The 23,097-nt window shown below is 40.3% G+C and overlaps 1 protein-coding gene across 2 annotated transcripts in view; it reads left to right on the forward strand.

Annotated features, from left to right (window-relative positions):
* LOC309590449 (TLC domain-containing protein 4-B-like) overlaps positions 1-23,097 on the forward strand; it is a 39,115-nt gene that overhangs the window by 2,774 nt on the left and 13,244 nt on the right. The window contains exons 1-3 of one of the 2 annotated variants that reach the window (XM_082311663.1): positions 12,302-12,377; positions 17,521-17,686; positions 22,423-22,512. In XM_082311663.1, coding sequence (XP_082167789.1) covers positions 17,532-17,686; positions 22,423-22,512 — 245 coding nt within the window. In that variant the 5' untranslated portion in view covers positions 12,302-12,377; positions 17,521-17,531. Of the gene's footprint in view, positions 1-12,301; positions 12,378-17,520; positions 17,687-22,422; positions 22,513-23,097 lie in introns of those variants that run through there. The other variant, XM_082311662.1, reaches the window with a different exon arrangement.

The following is a 23,097-nucleotide window of genomic DNA, read 5'->3' on the forward strand; positions in this document are numbered from 1 at the left end:
CTTTGAAAGTTACACTGGTGAGTACTAAATTGAATTGAGTAAAGCTCGCTCTCTTTGTTTCAGTTTCTTTTGTCTCCAATAGGAAAGGCTGCAATTGGAATATAAACAAAAGTATTTTTTTTCCCTGAAATGAAATGTAGGCAGCTTTGGCTATCTGATGGTCATTCACTTTCTGACATTCCATTTTTAAGTGAAATAACTTTAACTGTTAGACAGTCTTTCCATGCAGCTGCAATACACCTTATATTCATGACTTCTTAACTGGCATTTTGAATAATTTTTTTTTCTTCTGATTATGAATTCTAAAAGTAGACCTATGAACAAGAGGATTGTACTCTTGTTTTCTTAAATGAGGTCATTTTGCCTTGTTTTGGCTTAGAGTGCAGCTCCACAAACAGTTGCAGCAGCATAACTGAGGGCTAAACTAGCAAAATTTTTGGAGGAGCTGGGTGAGGAAAAGGCCAGGAACCTCTTAGTCAGGCTTTGCTACTGGAAAAATTGTAATGTGGGACCGTTTATCATGTTAAAGTTCAGTCATGTATTAAATGTATCTAAATATTCTTCTTAGTTTCTGCATGGTAATTTCATAAGAGAAGCGATTTGAAAAACAAGATATGCTATGTAAGTAAACTTGATTTTCTGCAGAAAACAAATACTTCTTTTTATGCGCTTCCAGTGTTTTTAGAAACACAAAGAGCGATGATACTACGTTCTTTGGTTAGAGAAAACCTGAAGAATTCTTACTGGGTTTCAAGTGATTCTTCTTTAATACTAGAAATGCAAGCTGCATCTGGAAGACTCTAGAACAGTAACAACATCGTAAGTGTTGTAAAAAGTTCTGCAGTTGGGAAGGAAAGGGATTTTTAATTAAATCAGTGGACTAGACCATTGGGGATCAACTGGGGACAAGATGAAGCAGGCAGCTGATAAATATATAAGCTACTGGCTGATCTCACTTGATGGCAGAACTAGGATGTTATCAGAGCCAGCCTGTGGCAAAATTTGTCCCTTTTAGCAGCAGTTACTTTCAATTACTTTGGGCTAAGTGCAGTTTTACTTTCTTGTGAGTCATTACAATTATAGGAATGTAATCTTAGAAGTCCTGATTTGTATCTGTAATCAATAACATCTGTAATATTTATGTTAACATTACAGTTAGTGCTGTTCTTCCTGGTATAACTGTGCTTCGCATATATATTTAAGATGACTCTCATTTGTTTGGATACAAAGATACAGTATTTGCAAATACTTAAACACTGCTTGTCCTAAATAGCCAAAAAGCTGGATCCAAATCCCTCAAATAATGAGATTTATTCTCTATTAAAATGGATTTATTTCTCCCATTCACGCTTGCCATTCTTTACACTTTAATTTCCAGTGGTGTGCTGTGGTGTCTAGCTCTGCCATCAGTGACAGACAACAAAGTAGCTGTGAGTTCACACCAACTCAGTAAATAAGGTGTCCTTCCCTCCCACTATTTAAAGATTTCCTTCTTTCTGACAATGATAAGTTCTCTGTATATAGTCTTTGGAAATGGGGGAGGAGGAGGGAGGAGGTTGTTTTTAGAAATGTGTCTGGGTCTAAATACCATGTACAAATTTAGAATCAAAGTAGCAATTTGTAGGGAGAATGTTTTTCTCTAACAGGCATGAGCCACATTGCTAGCAGATGTTTCTTTAACCTACTACATCTGACAGCGCGGCCAGAGAGCCGGTGCGTGTAGCTTTGATGACACAAGGTTTGGTAACCGTTCAGGCGTGTTCTGAGCGTGATTTTATGAAGCAAGAACATTTGTAGTAGATGGCATGTTTAGGGAGCAGCCCCTGTAACATAATGTAAACTAATGTTCTTCTATCTATTCAAAAAGCCAGGAGAAAGACCCTACTGTTTCACATCTTAAAAGTACTGAGTGTCCTGGAAGTCTGGGTGCCTCTGGCCACTCAGCCTGTAAAAATAAGGCCTTTTTTTAAAATACTCCTAAAAATAGATTTGGGGTCTGATATTACCTTCCTGGAAATGTGTCTTCAAATCTGTTTATAATGTAAAATGAAGTTTGCAGGGTACTTGGGGGTTAGGATGTAGGATTCTCTACATATTCACTGCTGCTTTGCCTGGGATTTTCCTGAGCTTTCCATGGATCTGTAAGGAGGAGGAAGAGAAATGCACATTTGCTGAGCCTTTCCTGGATTCCTGCTGTCAGAAAACTGGCCATTGCTTGTGCAGGGATATAGCCTGGTCTCATCTATCGCCTTGTATCAGTGCATACCTCTTCCTCTCAGACTGAAAATCAGGTAGCTGGGGAGTTGCTGCTGCCATCGCAGGTCATCTTCTAGATTTCAGTACTCAGCCCTCAGCATTCTTAGGCTTAAGGAAAAGGCCTCCCTCCAGCCCCTCCTTACGAGCATACAAAATGCATCAGAACTGAAACCCTCCACTGTAAAGACAAGTTCCTGAGCTGAGAGTGAGGACACTTTTCTGAGCCGTTTAGGTTTCTAAAGGTCTAGCATTCAATTAATGACATACTGGAGCTGCAAAGAACTGGCCATGTTAAAAGAGAAGAGATGATGTGTTCTGGTTTTGCTCTACGCTGTCTTTCATTTTCTTCCCCTCTCATTTTCCTTGTGTCTTTTCTTTATGCAGGTGTATTTAAAAATACATCATTTATTGACTATTGTTTTGGGGATGGTGCCAGGTATGGCTGTAGGTTTGGGGATTTGTCCAAATCCTATTAAAGTCAATTGAATGTAATGACTCCACTAGCTCTCAATGGAGATAAATTGAATTCTTTGTAGAGTCTGCAAGGGCTGGCCAAATTATCTCAGCATTTTAATTTCTGTATGTTTGTGTATAATTCTTGCAAGACAAAATATTAAAATTTTGAAATCTGAAATTCCTTCTATTGCTTCTATCTGTTGAGTTAAAAACATGTAAGATGTCAAGCACAGCAAACCATGTTAAGAAAAAGCTGTCACAGTTAAAAGTCCAGCTATAGCCAACGTAACTCGCCTTCTGCACTACATTTTAAGTATTTAATTATGTGATATCGTAACATTTAAAAACAGATACTCCTCACATTTTTTTTTTCATCAGCCACAGCTGATGTGTAACACTGTCCTCTCTATGCTTGACAGTACAAGAAGAGAATGTCCTTGCCTATATTACAGATTAAATGAATGTTAGGAAATTATATCCTTTTGCATTAGTTATTGTGAATTTAATCCATTGTTAAGGTGTCAAGAGAGTTGGTCGATTCCTGTTGTTGTGAATTAAACAGTGATGAGACAATTGCTTAAAGTTATGGTATTATTTTGCTCACCGATGATTAATATATTACTGAAAAGAAAAAAAAAGTTATGCGTGCAGAAACACTCGTGAGTTTTCATGACAGCTTCTGATTTACTACGCTGACCAAAGACAAATAAATAATAGAAATAATTTCCAAATAGGGATCTTACAAGTGATTTCATATTCTTCTTAGAATACTTTGAAGACAGACTATGTTGTCTTATTGATTTTACCTTTGTGTTTGAGGACTGGTACAATTGTAAATACAAGCAATTCTTAAGTAGATAGTCAAGCGAAGAGCTTGTATAAGCCTCAATTATTATTACTATTTTTTAAAAAAATCTAATTGAGAAACTGTTTGTAAGGTAAACTGCAATCAGCTTTAAAGAGTACTGTACACACAAAGGAAAAAAAAACCAGGTTTGTTCAAAGTGAAACTGAAGAGTTACTGCTCTGAACTTGTTACCTTCTCCCTTTGTTGTATATCTTTGTAGTTAAGCATCAGGTCATGAGAAGCCTCGATTCCTGTAACTTCCACCACGGTGATGGGGGGAATGAAGTACCGTGTTCTCATCCAGATTATTTTTTTTTTATTGTTGCAACATGCAGGAATTCTTTGGGACAGGCACTGTGCAAAAGTCAGATGAAAAGACTGTCCCTGTTTTAGGGAGATTTATTGAAATATGTATTTTTTTAAAAGAAAGATTAATTACACAAGGTGCAGAGCACTACCTGCTCCAGCACCTGGCTTCATGTATTTTTCCCTAGGATAACTTGACATATAAGAGTTTGTTCAGTGCCCAGATGGCCTGTATACACGAGCATCAAATGTGCTGAATTCTGAACAACATGGACTTGCTGCATGGTATGTCTGGCACATCCAGTGAGTCAGAGATGTCCAGTCTAACACTCGGTGCACATGCGTGGAGTACGGTATGTCCAGAACACATCTGACTTGTGCACTGCAGAACATGGCATTGGACTAGAACGTCTTGGTCTGCATATGTGCGGGTACTGTTGCCCAAGGTATCTTGAATCTGAAAGTTCCCACTTTCAGTGGGGAGATTTCTGTTCCCACTGGGGCATAATTTCCACGTAGAAAAAGACGACATCACCAGAGGAACTCCAGATATGTAATATCCATCATTCAGCAAATCAAACGAACAGGTGCTGAAATGTTGGCTCTTTAAGCAGTCCCGGTAGAATTATTACAGCAAAATGTGTATGTGCACAGCAAAATAAAAGTAAATGTGGAACACTGGAAAAAACTCCAGCAAACCAAGATGATGTAATTAGTGTATATTACAATGCAATTTTCCTGCAATTTATTCAATTACACAATATATTTGGTGCAATTCACAAAGAGACTTTTCAAAGTTGTTTGTAATGTTTGCATAATACATTTTTATGGTGAAACTCTTCCACCTTAGCATTTTTTCATATATATCACCTATACAATTAGGATTACTTTTGTATTTTTCTTTATGTTTAATTATCCTTGGGTTTTATATTCTTTTTTTTTTCCTTAATGTTTGTAGATACCTGAGTACATCAATCAGACTGAGTGTTGCTCATCAGCAAAAATGTACATGGTGTTGAATAGCATTATTGGAAGTGGAAACCTAAAAAATTTCCTCACTTGATCTGAAAGGCAAGCTTTAGTTCTGTGTTTTAGCACTGATGTATTTAAATGTACTGCTTCTTTATGTCTTTCTTACCAGGACTGCTGTCTTAGATCTTAGGTTTGGAAGTTACAGTACAGAGCATGATCTCCTTCCTATGACTAGAATTGCACAGAGGCACAGAAATCTGCCTGTATGAAATAACATACAGATCAAGGCTTTAGAGAGGGGGGAAATCACTAGGTCTGCTGATATCAATGGAAACTAAGAATTAAACTCTAGGTAAGAAGCTAGAATAGTGCCAATACAAAATTTGCAACTAACTACAATGTTAACAAGTAGTAGTGCTAGAAGCAGGGCCTTTGCTGAAAGACATTATTAGCAATAAAATAAAAATGAGTAGTACGTTCTGGGGCTCCTAAACTGACAAAATTAGGACATAAAGTATCTTTCCTTTTGAAACAATGTATTATACCACTTTAATATCTACCCCAAAATCTGAAATTAAAAAGCTGTGATATTTAAGAGATATCAATTTAAAAATCATGTTGTTCTCTGAAAAATAGATAATTATTACAAGTATTACTCTGTTTGAGAACTATGTGAAAAACAATTCTTTGTTTTCTCATTCAGAGGTTTTTGATGGATTTCAACAGCATTTAGATATATATAATGTGAGTGTGGACCAGGTTTCTTTGTTTCCTTGTGCCACTAAATCATTTTCCTTCCTTGTTTCCTCAAGGCTTTCACAGATCAACAGAGGATGGAAAAATCACTAAAAATGATAGACAAATTTTTGCAAAATCTTAAAAATTGACAGGCTCTCAGAGGAAGCTATATTGTCTGAAGAAACTACTTAACCTTTTCAGGTGACTATATCTGCCATTAAAATATCTTAATAAACCATTCTTTCTGCACTGTGGTGCGTGCTGAAAGAGGCATAGCTAAATGCTGTGCAGCTGCTATGGCATGTGCCAAAGTTTAGACTGATCTAAGCGAGGCTTAGAAGCTATCTTTAGCATACAGATGAGTGACGCTATCCCAAGCGTGCGCTCGGTCTTTCTACCTGATGTGCTGCTCCTGAAAATCTGATGCTATCACGTAAAACAAAATACCTAGTATCAACAAGCACTGTTTTGTTCTCCACTTGAATTATGCTGATTTTAATTAACAGTCTGAATATTTTAAAAAGCGTTGCTTTCTGACCCTTTGCATGTTGAATTGTTGGGAAATAATTTGTTTGGTTTTAGCACTGCTTGGCACCAATTTCATGCTTTTCAATTGTATGCCATTACAAAGTACATCTTTTTTCATTTTCTGCTGTTCTGACATCATCAAATTCTAGTCACTACCCCGTTCTACAGTGCTCTTGTTGCTAAGAGCCTTGACTCGCACAAGGCAAAAGGAAATATGTGCATGTGAAGAAAAGAATCTGGTATTATTTCAAGCTTCCTCCTGCTGTTTCTGGCGTGCTCCGGCTCGGAGATTAGGGAACCGAGAAGTCACGTTAATCTCGGAGCTCTCTGGTTTAAGCCTTTGGGAATGGAATGCTTTCTAGACCCTCAATTTGCTGATCCCAAAGATGCACCCAGGTGCAGCTTTGTTTACTGAAGAGCCAAGGACACATTTAACAAAGCTGCAGTACTGCCTCTCTTATGGTCCTTTGTGCGGGCACATTGGAGGACAGAAAATGCATGGAGGAATGTGAGGTAGACAATGAAGGAAGCCAGGGGAGGAAGAAAATAAAAATGACAGAAAAGGAAAAGGTGATAAGAAAATAGAGGATAAAGAGGTGGGGGGCGGGGGGAGGAGAGGAGACAGAACAGCCTGGAAAAGAAAAAAAAGAGATAGCGTTCCTGTGAGTTCTGTGGATCATATTCAGCACATCTATCTTAATGCCGTTTGATGTTTTGTCATAATGCTGACATGGTGCATCAGTGTAGCGGTTTGTAATGCGGCATAATAAACTCACAATGTGCTGTTTTACAGGTCCTCAGTAGCTTTTGCATGGTTATAATCAGGACAATAATACCAATAGAGAGGGTAATGCTGGAGGTGAGGTGTAACGAGATGAAAGAGCATGTGATGAGAGAGAAATGAAGACAGAAAAACTGGAAGAAAACTGAAGAGGGGAGGCTGAGATACAGGAAGAGGTTAGTGACCAGACAGCTTTCCAGAAACAAGCCTTTGTTCCCTTACTGAGAGTAAGTACTACTGGCAGAAATGCTATTTGAAAAGGGGAGGTGACAGGAGCTAGGAAAGCTAAGCTAACCAATCTAAGATGAAAAAGGGAGGGTGTGTTTAGTAGTAAACTAAAGCAGGGGAAAATGAAGGTATTGTTTAGTACACTGCTACCTAAAAATGCGACAGGTTACGTTACGCTGACCTATGCTGGAAAGGTAAGACTCGCGTTTTGTAGCACTCAGTCTGAGTAGGTATAACACAATATCCATCAACACACAAAACGTGTCTACTGCTTGGAAAATGAAGATAACACTTTTCCTTCAGGGAAGCACGCAGCTCAGCAACTGTTAACTGGGCACATGCAGGGTGTTTAAAAAAAAACCCAGAGCACGCAGATTCAGTCTGTTTTTTCTATGCAAATTTTTTGGGGGGAGGGAGGATTTTTTATAAACGGAATCTTTTTTTCCTTTTCCATTCACCATTTTCCTGCTATTTTTCAGCTTTTTTGGCTAAAACCAAATTCAGATCCTTTCTTTTCAATCTCCTCTTTTCAGTCTTGGACTTTCTGAATTAAACGCTGCAATATTTGCTGCGTACAGTTACTGTGATTGGACTCCATGGGTGGCCTGAGCAATTTTCACACAATGGAGCTGGTTCTTTTCTCACTCACACCAGTGTAACTCGTTGGCTTCAGTGGAGTTACTCTTGATTCACAGTGTTCTGAAAGGAGAATTGTGCTTGCTCTTTCATATGTTCTTTCATCTCCGTGATATTTTTGCTTACATGTATAATTGATTTTCTGGGAATTTCTCCTGCTGCTGACACGTAGAACTAGGAACTTCCTAAGATGGAAATAAATTTAAGCATCTTTTAGGTCACTGAGTTCAATCCACTGCTGCTACAACACCATGTTATATAATTTCTTTCATAAACTGATCAACCTTTAAACATTCATTAAGACTCTATTCTTATTACAGTTGGTAAATTCAGACAGAAAGGTTAGTTACGTCCTGTGTAAGTTCAAAACCACAACTGAAGTAATTTTCAAATGCTCTCACAGTATTTTCCTTTCTCACATATGCCTCGCTTTTCAGTACAGCAACCAGGATAAAGGCTTCATTCTTGGCAGAGGTAGGCTCAGCTCTGAGAAAGCATGGTGCTGAAATTACAGGCGTACTTAGGAAAGGGTACTGTCTAGTTTTTTATTCATGGTCACATCCCTCTCACAGATTTTAGTGGGAGTTACAAGCAGTCATCTGACAACAAATTTTAACCATAGCTGAAGTGCCACCCTGAAAGTCAATTCCAGCAGGAGAAGGGTATGGAACAGGTGTGTACAGCTTGGCTGGGGATGGATTACTGCAGACTTCAACTTACTTATGTTAGGCTACCTTCTCTTTACCACCCTGGCTTAGCAGACCCCCTCCATTTCAGCAGAATTTGTTCCTCATTTATGGAATTCCTGGGCCTAATTGGCATGAAGCTGAAAATCGTCAATATAACCAAGAAGTTTAATTGTAATTGAAGCACAGGTGAAAGGCAGAGGCCAATTTTTCTATTACATAGTGTAAATATGATGATTCAGCTGAAGCCAACAGAATTATGCCGTTATCTGCGCATGCCACTGTGATACCTCCACGTCCTCCCTATGATCTTTCAGCGTATGTGCCCTCTATTGACACAGAATATAATTTTGCTTTTCACCCTGTGTTCCTAAATCTCTGTTGTACTCTTCACCCTAGCAAGCCCATTGCCTGTACTTCCCTTCCCTGCTGAAGCTTGGCTTCAGAAGTTGCATTTGTTACTGGGGAACTTCTCGACACTTACCATTTAGCGGTGGCAACTTTGGTTTGCAGCTGCTGGAAAATGGCGGCTGCACATCACAAGGGAGTGAGGAAGCGGTGTATTAGTTGTGAAAGCCAAACTGTGGTGACTGTATAGCAACCAGTTGACTGTAATACTACTCTGGTGACTGTTTATTCCACCCTTTGGCTACTGTATTTCTGATGCAGAAATAGGTGTACAAGTTGCATCATGCAAGTACAGTAAGCCTCATACTTTTAGGACTTACTGGAAATGCTCAAAGTAATTGTGCGGTAAGTTCACGCAACACTTTGTAGGAGCGGTAGAGGACTCTCTTGGTTTTGTTGGAATTTCTTTGCACATGCAATACAGGCCTAGTGTGTTTGCTCTGAGGATCTCTTTGGGATTAGCGGATGTGGGACATCCAAGGTGAGGCTGCTGCACCTATGCAGTAACATCCAACCGGATGAGATTATTAGACACCAACAATCCCAGATATACAGGCCCTTCTCTTCCTGGCGAACATTTCTGGTTGGAAAAAGAGGACAGAGGACCAATCTAAGGCAACCTGGACTTATGGTAACCATATCTGACCATGTCTATAGGCCTCCCTTCTACTGCAACACCTTCAAACCCCCATAGCCAGTTCTCTTTCATCTGCAAATTCTCTTTATCAAAAAGCTGAGAGACATCCTGCTGTATGCTCACATGGAGAGCAGTTGCCAGCCAGGAATCCTCAGTGCATCACCACTCTCAGCTTTACAGTCAGCAGTGCTCAACCCAGCACGTGGTGTTGGGCTGTTGAAAGATGGCATTGCCTCTGGTTATGATCTGCTGCGTGCTCGACAGCGTGCTGGTCATGGGCCAAGGTGAGAGCAGTGAGGCAGGTCAAACTAGTTTCTTTCACCCCCGCAGCACACGGGGCCAAAGGAATTGTTTGGTAGGCTGTGTGCTATGCAGGCCTGATACAGAGGTTTGGGGAGAGTCTGGTTTGTCTTCTCCCAGGTGCTTCCTAACCTCTAAGTGCATAATGGTGATGGGTTATTTTGAGGCTTAGAGCTCTGATAGGTGGTCTCTGGCAGCATTATCTGTTCAGTTTAAGACATTACCACTCTCACCTGTCTGCTTTACCCTGCCGCTAGGTATTACCATACTCTTATGGTAGGGACTCCAGGTCACAGGCTGGCATATTAAAAAACTACCTATTTTCATTGTTGTGCGCTAGTAGAATGATCATGACGTCAGGCAGTTGGGAGAAATAACATCCTAAACCAAGGCAGCTAAATCTGCCAGACCTTGTTGTTCAGAGCCTTTGGTTCTTAACCATGAGTGGAAGGAGTCCTTGCCTGCGCCTGCAGGCCTGAGGCCAACCATTCCTGCCTTCACTGCTGCTGCAGATCCTCTGCCACCCCAGAAGTCCACTGCTTGTCCATATGGAAGACTGTTATAGTTGTTACAACTGAAGAGGGCAAGGAGTATGTATAAATAAACTTCAAAGTCAGTGCTATTGGATTAAGCAAAAAGTGAGGACCCTTTGTTGGAAGGTGAATTATTGAAGAAAAAAAATATCTTAGAACTTTTCTAGTTTATGTAATCTTGAAAGTGGTTTGTGATCCCACCATGTAGTTCTTAGGTTTTAGCAGCTGTTCTGTTTCACTAAAAACTGTAGACGTAATAGAAAATAGGTTGACATCTTCCTTTATAAGAGGAATAAAATGATAGAACATGAGAGGAAAAGATGAGGTTCTTATCCCAATTTCACTAAGAAATTGACTTGATATGATATTGCTGTCTTTATTTGTCCGTCTGTTTGTTTCTGGAATGGAGGAATATTGGAAGAAGGAACGGGATCTCCTCCTTCACTCCACTGAGAATGTCTTGTGGAATTTTATTAACAAAATTCAGTTTCAAAGCTGGTCAGCCATAAGACACAAGTCCATAGGAAGTCAAGCTAGAGTAGTTATGATGTTTACACTAACGCTTACCCGGCAGTTGATTTATCTTCAGCAACAGATTAAGCCGCGATGGCTTGAAACAGAGGTGCTGGCGGTGTGCCCTGCCCACCTCCTACAGGTTACCATTTCTACAGCAGGGATGGCTCAATGCCTCATTAGTCAGTGCCCGAGTTTCTGCATTTCGCAGCTCGGCATGTTAAGGGAAGCCAAGATCAGTTTCTGTTCAGGCTTAAGCCATAGCACGGCTGCCGTGGGAGACATCTTGCAAGAGAGATTAGCGTACACAGTTGGGGTAGATGATTTCTTTCTCAGCCGCAGCTTAATCTGGTGTGAGATATATATGAATACCTTCAACATTATGTTGTTTGAGGGAGGAGAATTTTTAAATTATTGATCTGAAAGAGCAGGAATCCTTAATGGGAATGGAAAGTGGAGGTGGTTTAGGATGCGTATGACAGTAGAAGCATGCCGAGAGGAACAGAGTCCTGACCGTTACGCTTTCTAGTTGGTAAAACACTAAGTCCGTTCATCATCATAATATTTAATTTTGTCAACATAATTTTGCTTCTCTTTGATTTTTACATACTATACAACAGTTCAAAAATGTGAAATGAAAAATAATTTGACAAAAATCACAGCATTTAATTTAAGAAATAGCAAGTATCAGCAATACCTGTTCTCCGTACGGCGGGTGCGTTGCCGATGATCCTATGCCGTACAGCGCTATCACGGAACGCGTAAATGGGTTCCTAGGGCATGAGCAGTAAGATCAGCATTTTTCCCGTGATGTATTTTAGACAAGGGGGCTATATAAATGAAAGGCACAATGACTAAAATGTTGCTGGAAGGTGAGATGCTATACCTAACGGGAAGTTTTCCTCCCCCGACACATAAGCCGCCGTTGACGGCCATGTGCATTTAGCAGGATCTGGGGACCTGTGGGTCCCTCGCAGTACACATGCACCGACTCCGGCAGCTCGCCGAGGCGGCGAGCGGGCTCCGGGGCTCGTCCTGGCAGCCGCCGTACCGGGGTGGCCGGCGGGACGTCGGCCGGCCGCCGGTGCCGGGAGGTCGCTTCCTTGCGCCGTGACAGCGGCTGCGTTTGGAGCCGGGCTGACGGCGAGTTTAAGGAGGGTCCCGGGTCGTTTGCTGAGTTCAGCGAAGGCCGCGGCTGCGGCGAGGGGCAGGGGGAGCTGCCGCGGAGCGGGGGGCGGCGGCCGCCGGCGCGGGGCGGGCGGGGCCAGCGAAGCCGCCTTCCCCTCAGAAGCGCCCAGCCCAGCCCAGCCGAGCCGAGCCGAGCCGAGCCGAGCCGAGCCCAGCGGAGCCCGGCGGCAGGTGGCGGCGGCGGCTCGGCCCCTTTAAGGCTACGCCTGCCGTAACCCGATCCCGCCGCCGCAGCAGCCCCAGTCCCCGCCGCCGCCGCCACCGGCGGAGCATCCTGCGCCTGGGAAGCGCTGTCCCGTCCCCGCCGCCGCGGGGAGGCATGGCGGAGGCGGCGGCGACGCGGGCCCGCTAGCCCCGCTCCCAGGTGCGGCGGGCGGGGAGGGAGGAGGGGAGGGAGGGAGGGGGCCGCGGGTCCGGCGGGGCGCTGAGGGGCCGGGGCTGGCAGGGCGGCCCCTCCCTCCCTCGGGGACGGGCCGCCCCCGGGGGCTGCGGGCCGCAGCCGGCGGCGCTCGCCGCTCTGACAGCGCAAAGTACAGCGGCTGTCCCCCTCCTCCCGCCGCCGCGGCGGCTGCCTCCCTGCCTGCCTTGCCTGCCTGCCTGCCTGCCTGCCTGCTGCCTGCCTGCGTGCCGCCTGCCAGCCGTCCGGGGCTACCGCCGCGGGCGGGCACGGTGGGAACGGCGGGCGCCTCGGCTGACGGGGAAGGTAATGCCCCTGCGGCGCGGTGCCTCCTCCGAGCTTGGGGGGGTTTCCCCTCCCTGTTGCTTTCCGACTGCAAACTTCTTGTAGGGTTTGAGGAAATCGGTGTTGTAGGTAAATGATACAGAAGCGCACCGCTCGCCCTGTTTACCTTGTCTCTATAGAAAGCCTGCCTGGTCTGGTAGTTGCTTTCGTGTTGCAAGAGCAGAAAGCGAAGTGGAGTTTGGGGTGCGAATAGCCTTACGCAGAAAAGGGAATGGCTTAAGCTGTGAGTAGCTTGAATTTTGTTGTGTGTCTCCTTAATGCTGCTCACTGAGCTAAGTAAGGTATCAAACGCAGTACACCTAATATAATTGGAGCCATAAAAAGTACTATTCAGAACCAACAGCACAGCGAAGCTCAAGCACTGCAGATGTTTTATTACTAGGCTTATTATAAAATGTGCAAACAGTCAGTAGTTCCACGTTGCTCTTTGCAAATCAGCGTGGCGAGTTTTACGACGACTGGATTTGGCTTTCAGGTTTAAACAGATCAGGAGAGCACAGGGCTGAATGGTCCTGGTATCACTAGCAGCTTTAGGGTGTAATCCTGTTTGGAAATTGATCCAACTCATCTTGAAATCCAGCCTTGAAGAAAGTAAGGGCTGCGGGCCTTACACCTTCCTTTGCACCTCCTTGCTGTGTCTTGCAGCTACACGGTTGCATTGCTTATTTTTATGATATGAAAAATGGATGAGGAAACAGTGAAATGAGGAGAACATAAGTGCTAAATGCCATTGGTGCTACAACGCTTGGTAAATCTACTCCTTTGTCCTCTTTCAGTAAGTGCTGACTTGTTTCTATCAGAAGTTCATAATGGTTTCATATTGGGTGCGAATGAACGTTGAGTCTTAATATTGTTGGGTTTTTTTCTTCTAAATTTCAAGTAAAAACAACTGCAGGAAAAACATAGCATGTTAATAGCAGATGAAAAGAGTGTATTTGCAGCTCTTACTGAGTATAACTGAAAAGCTGTGTTACTAGCTTTTTCAAAATTACTGGGGTCAATAGAGCAATCTGATACTGCACTAGACATGTGTAAGCAAGACCTTGCTGAAAATTGTTAGTTTCAAGTGTTTTCTGATATTTATTTATCTAAAAACTACATTGAAAAGCTGCAAGAGTGAAGTTCTGATCATTTGTAATTACTGTCTATCTGAATGGTTAAGTCAGTAATTTTGGGTAAGCCAGGAAAAGACCACTGCTAAAAAACTAATGGTGAAGAACCAACCTGGATGTAGTACTTTTTCTCCTGAACTACAAAGTAGTTACGCTAAACCTCCCTCCCCATGCAGCCTTCCACTAGCTCAAAAACCCTATCAGCTGACTGAATGGTAATCAATGACTATGCAGTTTGGGCGATAAAGTGTCTGCTTGTATATAATCCATGAAGTTCTGTATCTTGATCAGATTTTGCTTGACAGCTATAAGAAGATACTGGGGCAGAAAAACACGGTGTAGTTGAAGCCGCCTTTGACTTAGTAACTTTGGCCATTGTCCTCAGGGCAAAGAAATCATGTGTAATCAGAAGCTTATTATGTTTAAGTGATAAGCTTTGTTTCAACAACATGAATGATTTTTCTTTTAAATAAAAAGAAAATCTGGTAAACAACAGTTAATTTTCATGTTAAACAGGATATAGTTGAAAACAACAACTTGGAGATATGAGAAAACGTTTATAGCTGAACTGTTCTTCCATCTCTTGTGAAACACTGTGTTTACACCTGGTCCTTGAATTGAGTTAAAATACAGCACTCTTAATTTGCTTAAGTAAAACATGAAATTATTCCTAGACTTGGTAGTTAATGTAGTTAAACAGCATCTTGATAAGCATATGTGAAATCCCCTTCTGAAATCAGTCTTGCAAAACTCTGGCGAGTATCTGTGAGACCAACCACAGAGGCTGGGTGACTAGTTTCTTTTTTCCTTCACGGGCATCATGGTTCTGTACTTGCTGCTAAAACTTCTGAGAGACATGGGTACATAATACTTCTGAAAGTCAGATCATCCATTTTCCACACAAGTACTTTTTCTTAAAACGAATTCCCTGTACAGGCTCCTTAGAAGAAAGATTAGCTCTTTTAATGCATTTCTTGCAAGGGATGGTTGGGAGGTTTTTGTTTAATTCCGTAATCTCCTGTACTAAAATTAATACTTGTCACGCACGGAAGCATTACTTATCTAATAAAATCTTCTGGTGCTAAGGAAACAAAACAAAACATGAATTTCTTTTGTCCAAGAGATTATGTCAGTGTCTTTGAAACTCAGAGGTACTAGTATAGTCATTGCAGATGAATAGAATGGGTAGCATCATGAAAATTGCTATATTTTAGTCAAAAGGATGAAGTAGGTATGATTGATGTTCAGTGGTTTTGCTATTTTTCTGAACAGAATTGTCTTCAACATGCATTTTGGCTTCCTTCACTTTAGGAATTAAACCAACTGATTTATTTTCCTTACGTGGTACAAGAGAGGACTTGCTTTCTACAAATGAGATGATGTAATAATGAAATTTTGGGCCTGGGAGTATAATCTGGAATGGACATTGTACAGTGCTTATCAGTGGGTTTAAACTGGAAGGCATAAAATTGAATCGATTGTTTTATTCCTTCAACCAGAAGTTTTAGAAAATCAAGCTTAACACCCGTTGTCTCTAGTACTTTAAATTGTGGAAAAAGTGCATAAAATTTGATTTGTATTTTGTATCTTCTTGGTTGGTGGAGGCAATGGAGCAGTATGTGGAGAACAGTGTAAAAAGTACTTGAGAGAATACTGAATATTCAGGATAGTATTTGAAATTGAAAGTTTTAATAGACTAACATTAAGAAGTATGCAAGACATAAATGCTGCTGAAGTAGAACAGGTCATCAGATAAACAACTGGAATGAACCAGAGTTTGTTGTAACGCACGGCAGCGCCTGGACATTAAAATTTTAGTTTGGAGTAAAAAGGCACTTATGAACTGAATCTTCTGATCACCCCCATTTACTGGCCTGTGGTTTGTGTTGCGTAGCTGTCCCAGAGCATGCAGGCTGGATTCCTTTTGGGTTAAACTGAGCAGGAAGATAGGCCTGAAGAGCACATCAAATACAATCTAACAACTGCAGAGTCCCTAGGACAGGATTAAAGCCGGTCTAAAGTGAACACTTGGAATCCATATGATATGGATGCAGGTTTCACTCGGCAAACCTGCTCTTATTTGTCCTGCATTTTGCTTATATAGCTGTAGCTTTTACTGTGCGTACTAGCCAGAGAAAGTTTTCAGATAATTCACTTTATTTTTTTACTCTTCAGTTCGGGGGGGGGGGGGGGAAGAAAAGAAAGAGGAGGAAGGAAAAAAATTTTGAGATCATTGAACCTTCTGCTTCTAAATCTTTGAAGATAAAAGTATTTTTTTTCCTGATCTATATGTAATACAACTTAAAGTTCTAAATTTAAATGCAAAGTGTGTTTCAATATACTCACCATCTACACCACCAAGTGAGAATATTGTACTTAATTTTTTTAAAGGTTATTATGTTAACTGGTGGACTTTTCTTTCTATTGTTTTTCCCCTGAAGTTCAACTTTCTTTCCATCTGCAATGCAGATCAATTTCAAAAATCTAAGGCACGTTCCCTCATTCTATAATGCATGTGAACTGAAAGTGGACATAAGGGTATTATATAATTGTATGAGGTTTTGCTGACCATTAGATTGTTGTAGTAACATAAAATTATGCTAGCCTCGAAGTCTTCATTTTATTTTTAGATATTTTCTTCAGTAAAACTAAAATAAGTGACAGCACATATTTAAATGGCTATTAAAATAATTATTTAAATATTTTAAATGAAGCCATTTGACTTTTTTTCCCTTTTCTGGTCAACTTAATACAAATTGACTTTTTATGAGTTTGTAACCTTTGCCAGTCTTGGAATAGAAAACGCTTCACGACACCGTCAAACTGGAGATCTATGTCAGAAGTGTGTGGCTTCTGGGATAGTATCATTCTGTCTTGCAAAATACTGGCGACTCAGGAGAAATGACTGAAGCGTTTAGAGACTGACATTTATGTTTGGAATTGTTAGGCTATTTATTTAGACCTCATGAAATAGCTAAACATTTGGCTTCTGAAAAGTGCATTAGCTCTGATCATAGGAAGCTTTTCAGTGTGCTCTGAAATTGTGCGAAGTTTAGACTTTCATGTGAAGAAGAAAAAAGTTCAAATATGATAGCCTACGTGCTATCACAAAGAGAAACCCTCAACTGTGAACAAAGTGCAAATTGAGAACTACTGTCTCTGTAAAGTATACAAACATAACGCTGCAGTGAGGCTGTTGCTTCCTGAGGCTGACCTGAAAATCTCTCTACTACGCTTATGGGATTTCATTGTTGCTTTTTAAAATCCCACCGGCAGCAGTCAATCTGGTAAGAATGAGATGAGTTTTAACTTTGGAGCTTCTTGGGACAGGAGTGGAGGCTTCTGAGCTGGTGGTTACACTGGTCAGTGGTCCTCCCTGCCCTTTCTGTGTAGATAAAATACATGCGACTTTAGGCAACAAAAATGTATAGTATGCAAATGCTAAAAAAAACAAAACCAAAATGCAACTTTTACATATAAAAGTTTGGGGATATTTTTATACTATTAAGGCTCAAGCAGAAATGTTGAACGGGATGAAACTTTTAGTGAATAATATTTCTGTTGACAAGGTAGCTGTCAAAAACACTTCCTGTGGCTGCTTGAAATAATTAAATGGAGAATGGACTGAAATTATATTCTGCTTCTCTTCACAGGCTGAAGAACAATGGCTTCCTTCAGCAACCTGACTATTGGCATTGCTGTTACAAGTTTTACCATATTTCAGCTCCTGTTCCATGTTTTAAGTTCTTGGGTGTCAACACGAATAACACCTGGTTTTAACAATCTCAGCCAAAAAAGGAAGATCGAATGGAATTCAAGGTAGAGTGTTCAAAACAAGCTACAGCTAATGACCTACCTGAAATCGTCAACATCTGAACCACCTGTGTGTGTATATATAAAACTGCAGAAAACATTATTAGTTAAAGGTCTGTAAAGATTAGAGGGATGGCTCTAGGCATGTGACAAATTCTAAATGTAAAATGCTGAGGCCCCTTCTTGAACACGCAGCATTACAAACACTTGTACATTAAACGCTTTGTTAGACAGTGATGCCCAAGTGAAAGTCAGTAAAAAAAGAAAACAGTGACTTGTGAGAGGTAATAAGCTGAAGTGGATTAATTTTAAATGGCTTCTCTGTGACGCTTCTAGTAAAGAGAAGAGGTACAAAATTCCCTTCTGCCAAACATACATGAAAATCAAAGCTATTGCAACTTATTCCATGATCTAAATGCTAATGTATCTCTGGTCGTGCTTTTGGGTGCGAAGCAAATTGCTCTCTGTTCTCCTGGTGCTACTACACTACAATCTCTTTTATATAAGTTATGGTTTTCCAAGAAATTCCGTGAATCTTTGGTGTAGTATTGGAGTGAGGCAGGGTTAGACAGGTACATCTGTGTGTTGGTGGGGAAGGAGACCGCAAGAAGAGGGGAGAGGGAAGCTATGACAGACACAGGGTACGCATTCAGGAAGGAGTTGCGGAAACTCAATCTAAAAACCTGCCTCGCTCCCTTTGTGTTTCTGCAGTTCCATCACTGGGATGGATCCACCTGCATTACACTTGTCTTCTCATAGAGAGCGCTGTTAGAAACTTGTTCAACCCTGTGAATCTCTCCTGGCCGCTCTCCTCTCTTTTAAGCCATGAAGGAAGTATAGGGTAGTAATTGCAAACGGGATGATCACTGAGGTTTTATTTGCAATATACTACTCTGAAATGGTATATGTAGTACGCAAGCTTCTCCAGTTGAAATGAATTGATACAGTATAACTTTATGCTTGAGCAGCCTATTAGAACTTTAAAATTTTTTTTCAGGTGTTTCTCAAATTTGAAGCTCAAAAATGCATACTGTATGGCTGTCACTGCACTCAAAATGCATTAGTTGTATCACTGTTCCTCCTCAGTGCTGTTTAAAGGCAATATCAGGTAGATACTTTTAAAGTTGTTTCCATTGTTCTAGGCAGCATTAGCAACTCAAATAGTCTTTCTCTTCCATTTGGCAAATGTCCACCTGCAGTGTTCTTAAAGGCACCATCTTAATTTCAGTTCGATCTTTGAATAATTGCCTATCTGCCGGAACAACTTTGTAGGATGCCAGTTCGTGATATCAGTGCAGCTTAGGTTTCTCTCTGTTATAATCGACAATAGAGGCAGACAGGGAAACTAAAGTAAACTGTTATCATGTTGGAGCTGAGCTTTTGTTTCTAAGCCACATCAAGTGACCCGTGAATTGCATAATAGGCTTTCTGAGAACTTATCCATGCCTGGTAGCACTATGCTAAGTTGTAGTGCTTCGCATAATAACATATGAATTGTTTCACACATAAATAAGCTGCTCCGTAATCTCTGGACTACTTTGTAGTAAGGTGTTTAACTGCTCAAGTTGATACAGCACCCCAGGCTGTGTCCTGTATTTACTTCTGTCCACATTTTTTTCTCGGGGTTTATAGCAGGATGCAGACGAGTTGTAGTTCAGTGCTACATTCAATTCTGGAGTTAGAAGGCATGAAACACAAAGCATGGTTTATCAACAGCTTGTTGATGTTATACCTGAGGAGAGCATGAAGTGAAAGAAAGGCTAACTATGCTTGTGTTTCTAGAAAAGATTGTTAACTCTGCTGACCAAACACAGTGTTTTGCCAAACTGCCTCATCACTCCAGGGTTTCACCAAAATGAAGAGACACCCCAAGGAGTATCTTATATGTTCAGAGAATGTAGATGGAGATATATGTAGTCTGCAGACAGCTGTGCAGGTAGAGAAAGTTACTATCTATCTCCCAGTAAAATGAGTTGGGTTAACTTAACTGATTTAAAAGTAGATGTTTGTTATTTTGTTCTATATTGAACTGGTGTAGGGAGTGCTCACACAAATGGTTCTGTTGGCAGTCCTGAAGGAAACTGGCACAGAGGATGGTTATGCATTTTTATCAGCTCAGCTGGGTCTGGAAGAGGGCATTTGCCTGAAATGAGCTGTAGCATTGAAAATATATATAGTTTGGAGGGCTTTGTAATCATGCATTTGAGCTGCAGCTCTGGACTGTGTTTTCCATACTGTCAATTTGTTCATTCTGACCTTTGAAGAATTAAGAACCAATAAAGTAATTGCTTCTGGAATCTTAAGTATGCAGATGCTCAAACTGAGTTAAAAACTATACTTCGACACAGATATAGTATAACTTTAATTCGTTGTGCATAAATTCCTGTCATCTCTTCTACAATACATGTTTGTACTGCTATTAAGCAGTTGTGAAAAGAAAAATATATTCACTAATAAAGGAACAAGTATGCAACTTATCAGTGCAACTTTTTTCTTTGCAGTTTGTTGAGGAGTTAAAGGATGGAAGCTTTGACAGTAATTTCAAGGAAATGTACTGAGCTTGATAGCTTGACCTAGATTCCATATTAAAATGGAGTGTCGCACTATTTCCCTTCTTCTGTCCCGTCTTCTATGGGGAAACTTCAAAGTCCAGAGCTGAGGAGGAAATCTGCTTTTTTTGCTTTCTTCTTCTTTTTTTTTTTTTTTTTCTTCTTCTTCTTCCCTCCCCCTTCAAGTGCTGTGCTTGTATTCTAAACACTAAGGTTTGGATAAACACCCACTCCCAAGACAAAGTGCAACTCTAAACTAATGAGCTATATTCTAGGACAAATTTTACTTCTTTCAGCATTATCTTCTCCTAAAGTTAAAAAATCCCAAGTATTTCTCAAACACGAATATTATAGACAAATTGCAACTCTAAACTAATGAGCTATATTCTAGGACAAATTTTACTTCTTTCAGCATTATCTTCTCCTAAAGTTAAAAAATCCCAAGTATTTCTCAAACACGAATATTATATGCCATGCTTTGTTTTAAAAAGGAAGCAAAGTTCTTAGCTCCCTGTTAATTGTGTTGCAAGAGCAGACATTTTAATTAAACCATTAATTATCATTAAAGTTCTGATAACTAAATTTTCTTTCTTTGTTTAAAAAAAAGGGAAGAAAAAAAAAAAAGCAGCCTGTGCTATAATGGTTAGTAAATGTTCTCATCCAGCTTGTTACATTTGGCTATTTATATTATATTAATCTCCATTCATTTTTTGGAACACTGTTGAAAAAGCTGCTGGAAATAGCATGATGATACTCTTTAAACAAATTGTAAATAGAGGCTTCCTTTATGAAAAGTCACAGAATCGTCTAATGCCAATGGATGATAATATAACTTCTGGAAACAGACTAGGGATTATAACCTACTCTTTGTTTGCAAAATCTTCCACAGGAAGCAAGATGTTTTCTTCAAATCATGCATGGTAGAGTTTAGACTCCTGAGAGTGACTTACGCATATTGAAAATATTAATAACTTCCAAATGCATGTATTCAATATGTACAAAGACAAGACTAATAACTAACAGCATCTATACATTTGTGTGCATATTGTTAATGCTGTGAATATGGTGCAAAGGTGTTTCTGATCACACAGCGTCTAACTTAAGAGTTCTCATCTTTCAAATACTATCCATGATTCAGTAGAGCTATTCTGGCATGCAGTTTTTTTCTTCCTAGTCACACTTAAAAAGTGGGAAAGCAGATGGTAGCTACACAGTATTAGATGTACTAGTGTTAAAGCCATGGCTAGAGGAACAAGGTTACACATTTTGGGCCTGTGCCCATTGCATTGTTCTACCTTCCAAGAATACATGTGGACGCAAAAGGGCAGGAACAGCCCTGGCCTGTGTGCTGGCAGAAACCCCGTCGGGGCCTCTGTAAATAGGTAATTTAAGTGCTTGTTAACATTCAGAGTTTATCTACAGTGTGCATGCAGCCTGTATACTTGAGATTGGTGTCTTTGGAAAAAAAAAAAAATTTTTAGTACCCAAGTATGGACAAGGCAACTCTGATTACTGTGACTTTATATAGGACAAGAGGAGTGTAAAATAAAGCTGTGAGCTGCTAGTTCATATGATCCAGTAGCTGTTATACCTCAGATACTCAGCTACAACATTTCGTTACACAAGTTTTCTCTCTGAAAACCTGAATCACTTCAAATGCACTAGAAATTATTTCTGAAACTTTCCTTTATAGGATTTTTCATTTAATGCCCCTATTTCTAAAACCTGAACTTGGCAGACTTATTATGGGTCATCTATTAATTTGGTGCCTGAAAGGAGAAACCTGCTGCTGCAGGACTCATGGGCCAATCTGAATATGAAATGTATACAGATTTCCCAGCAAGTGGGACAATACCGTAAGTATTTGTTAGAGAACTGGATGTCGTATTGTCTTTAAAGATTGATTAATCTATGGGGTAATTGGAGAAAAATGTAAATCTCATTTACTTTAAGACCCTACTTTCTATTTATGCACACCCCCCCGCCCCAATCTAATAGATTCCTTCTTTTTGACTGTTTTTTCCACCTGTTCCCATTGTATAAGTGGTTGGATGTAGTGTAAAGAAGCGATGATTGTCTTCCACAGAGGTATCTGGATGCAGTTGAGAATGTCTTTGGAAACATCGCACCTTAAGCAAAGTATGTAACGTTGTGAATGGCCGTACCTCCTTGTGACTGTGATCTCTTTTTCAGGACAGTGTCCACGTTCCATGCCTTGGTGGTTGGTGGGTTTTGCCTATATATTTTGTTGTACGATGATGCTGTTAATGCTGACCGTGTCTGGTAAGGCATGTTACATATATGTTGTGTTTACACAATAAAATAACATAATTGAGAAGGAAAAAAATAATCCTGCAATGTATTAATTACTGAAAAAATAGTTTCATTTTCCATTGAAATATGCAGTTGTGATGTGTCCATTTTTTTGTCTGTACTATTTGATAATTCCAAATTATTCTGTCAGTGTTAATGTCTTAGTGCATTGTGTCACTGTGAAGTGGAATAGATAAAATGCAAGCAATTGATTTGAAATAGCATATTAAAATGCTAAAGCATAGAACCAAGAGTGTTACTGGAAGTCGGCATGACTGAAAATATGCTATTTACTGTAATAATTTTAAAGTGAAATTGAAATGCTGTTGCAGGTCTGGAGGGTGAAGGGGAGGAAGAAGAAGCTGGAGGGGCCTATTATATATATATCAAAGATATATGTCTAAATTGATAAATTAAGATGTTTATATTTCTGCCTCCCATAAAGCTTCTCTCAATCTTTGTTTTAAAGAAAGTATGAAAGTTTTGAGTGCTGTCTTCACAAGCAATAGGAATATTTAATAAATGGACTTCTAATATTTTCTCTAGTTAACAAAA

The sequence above is a fragment of the Platalea leucorodia genome, assembly GCF_965183815.1.
Source record: "Platalea leucorodia genome assembly, chromosome: 5".
In the NCBI taxonomy this organism is placed as follows: Eukaryota; Metazoa; Chordata; class Aves; order Pelecaniformes; family Threskiornithidae; genus Platalea; species Platalea leucorodia.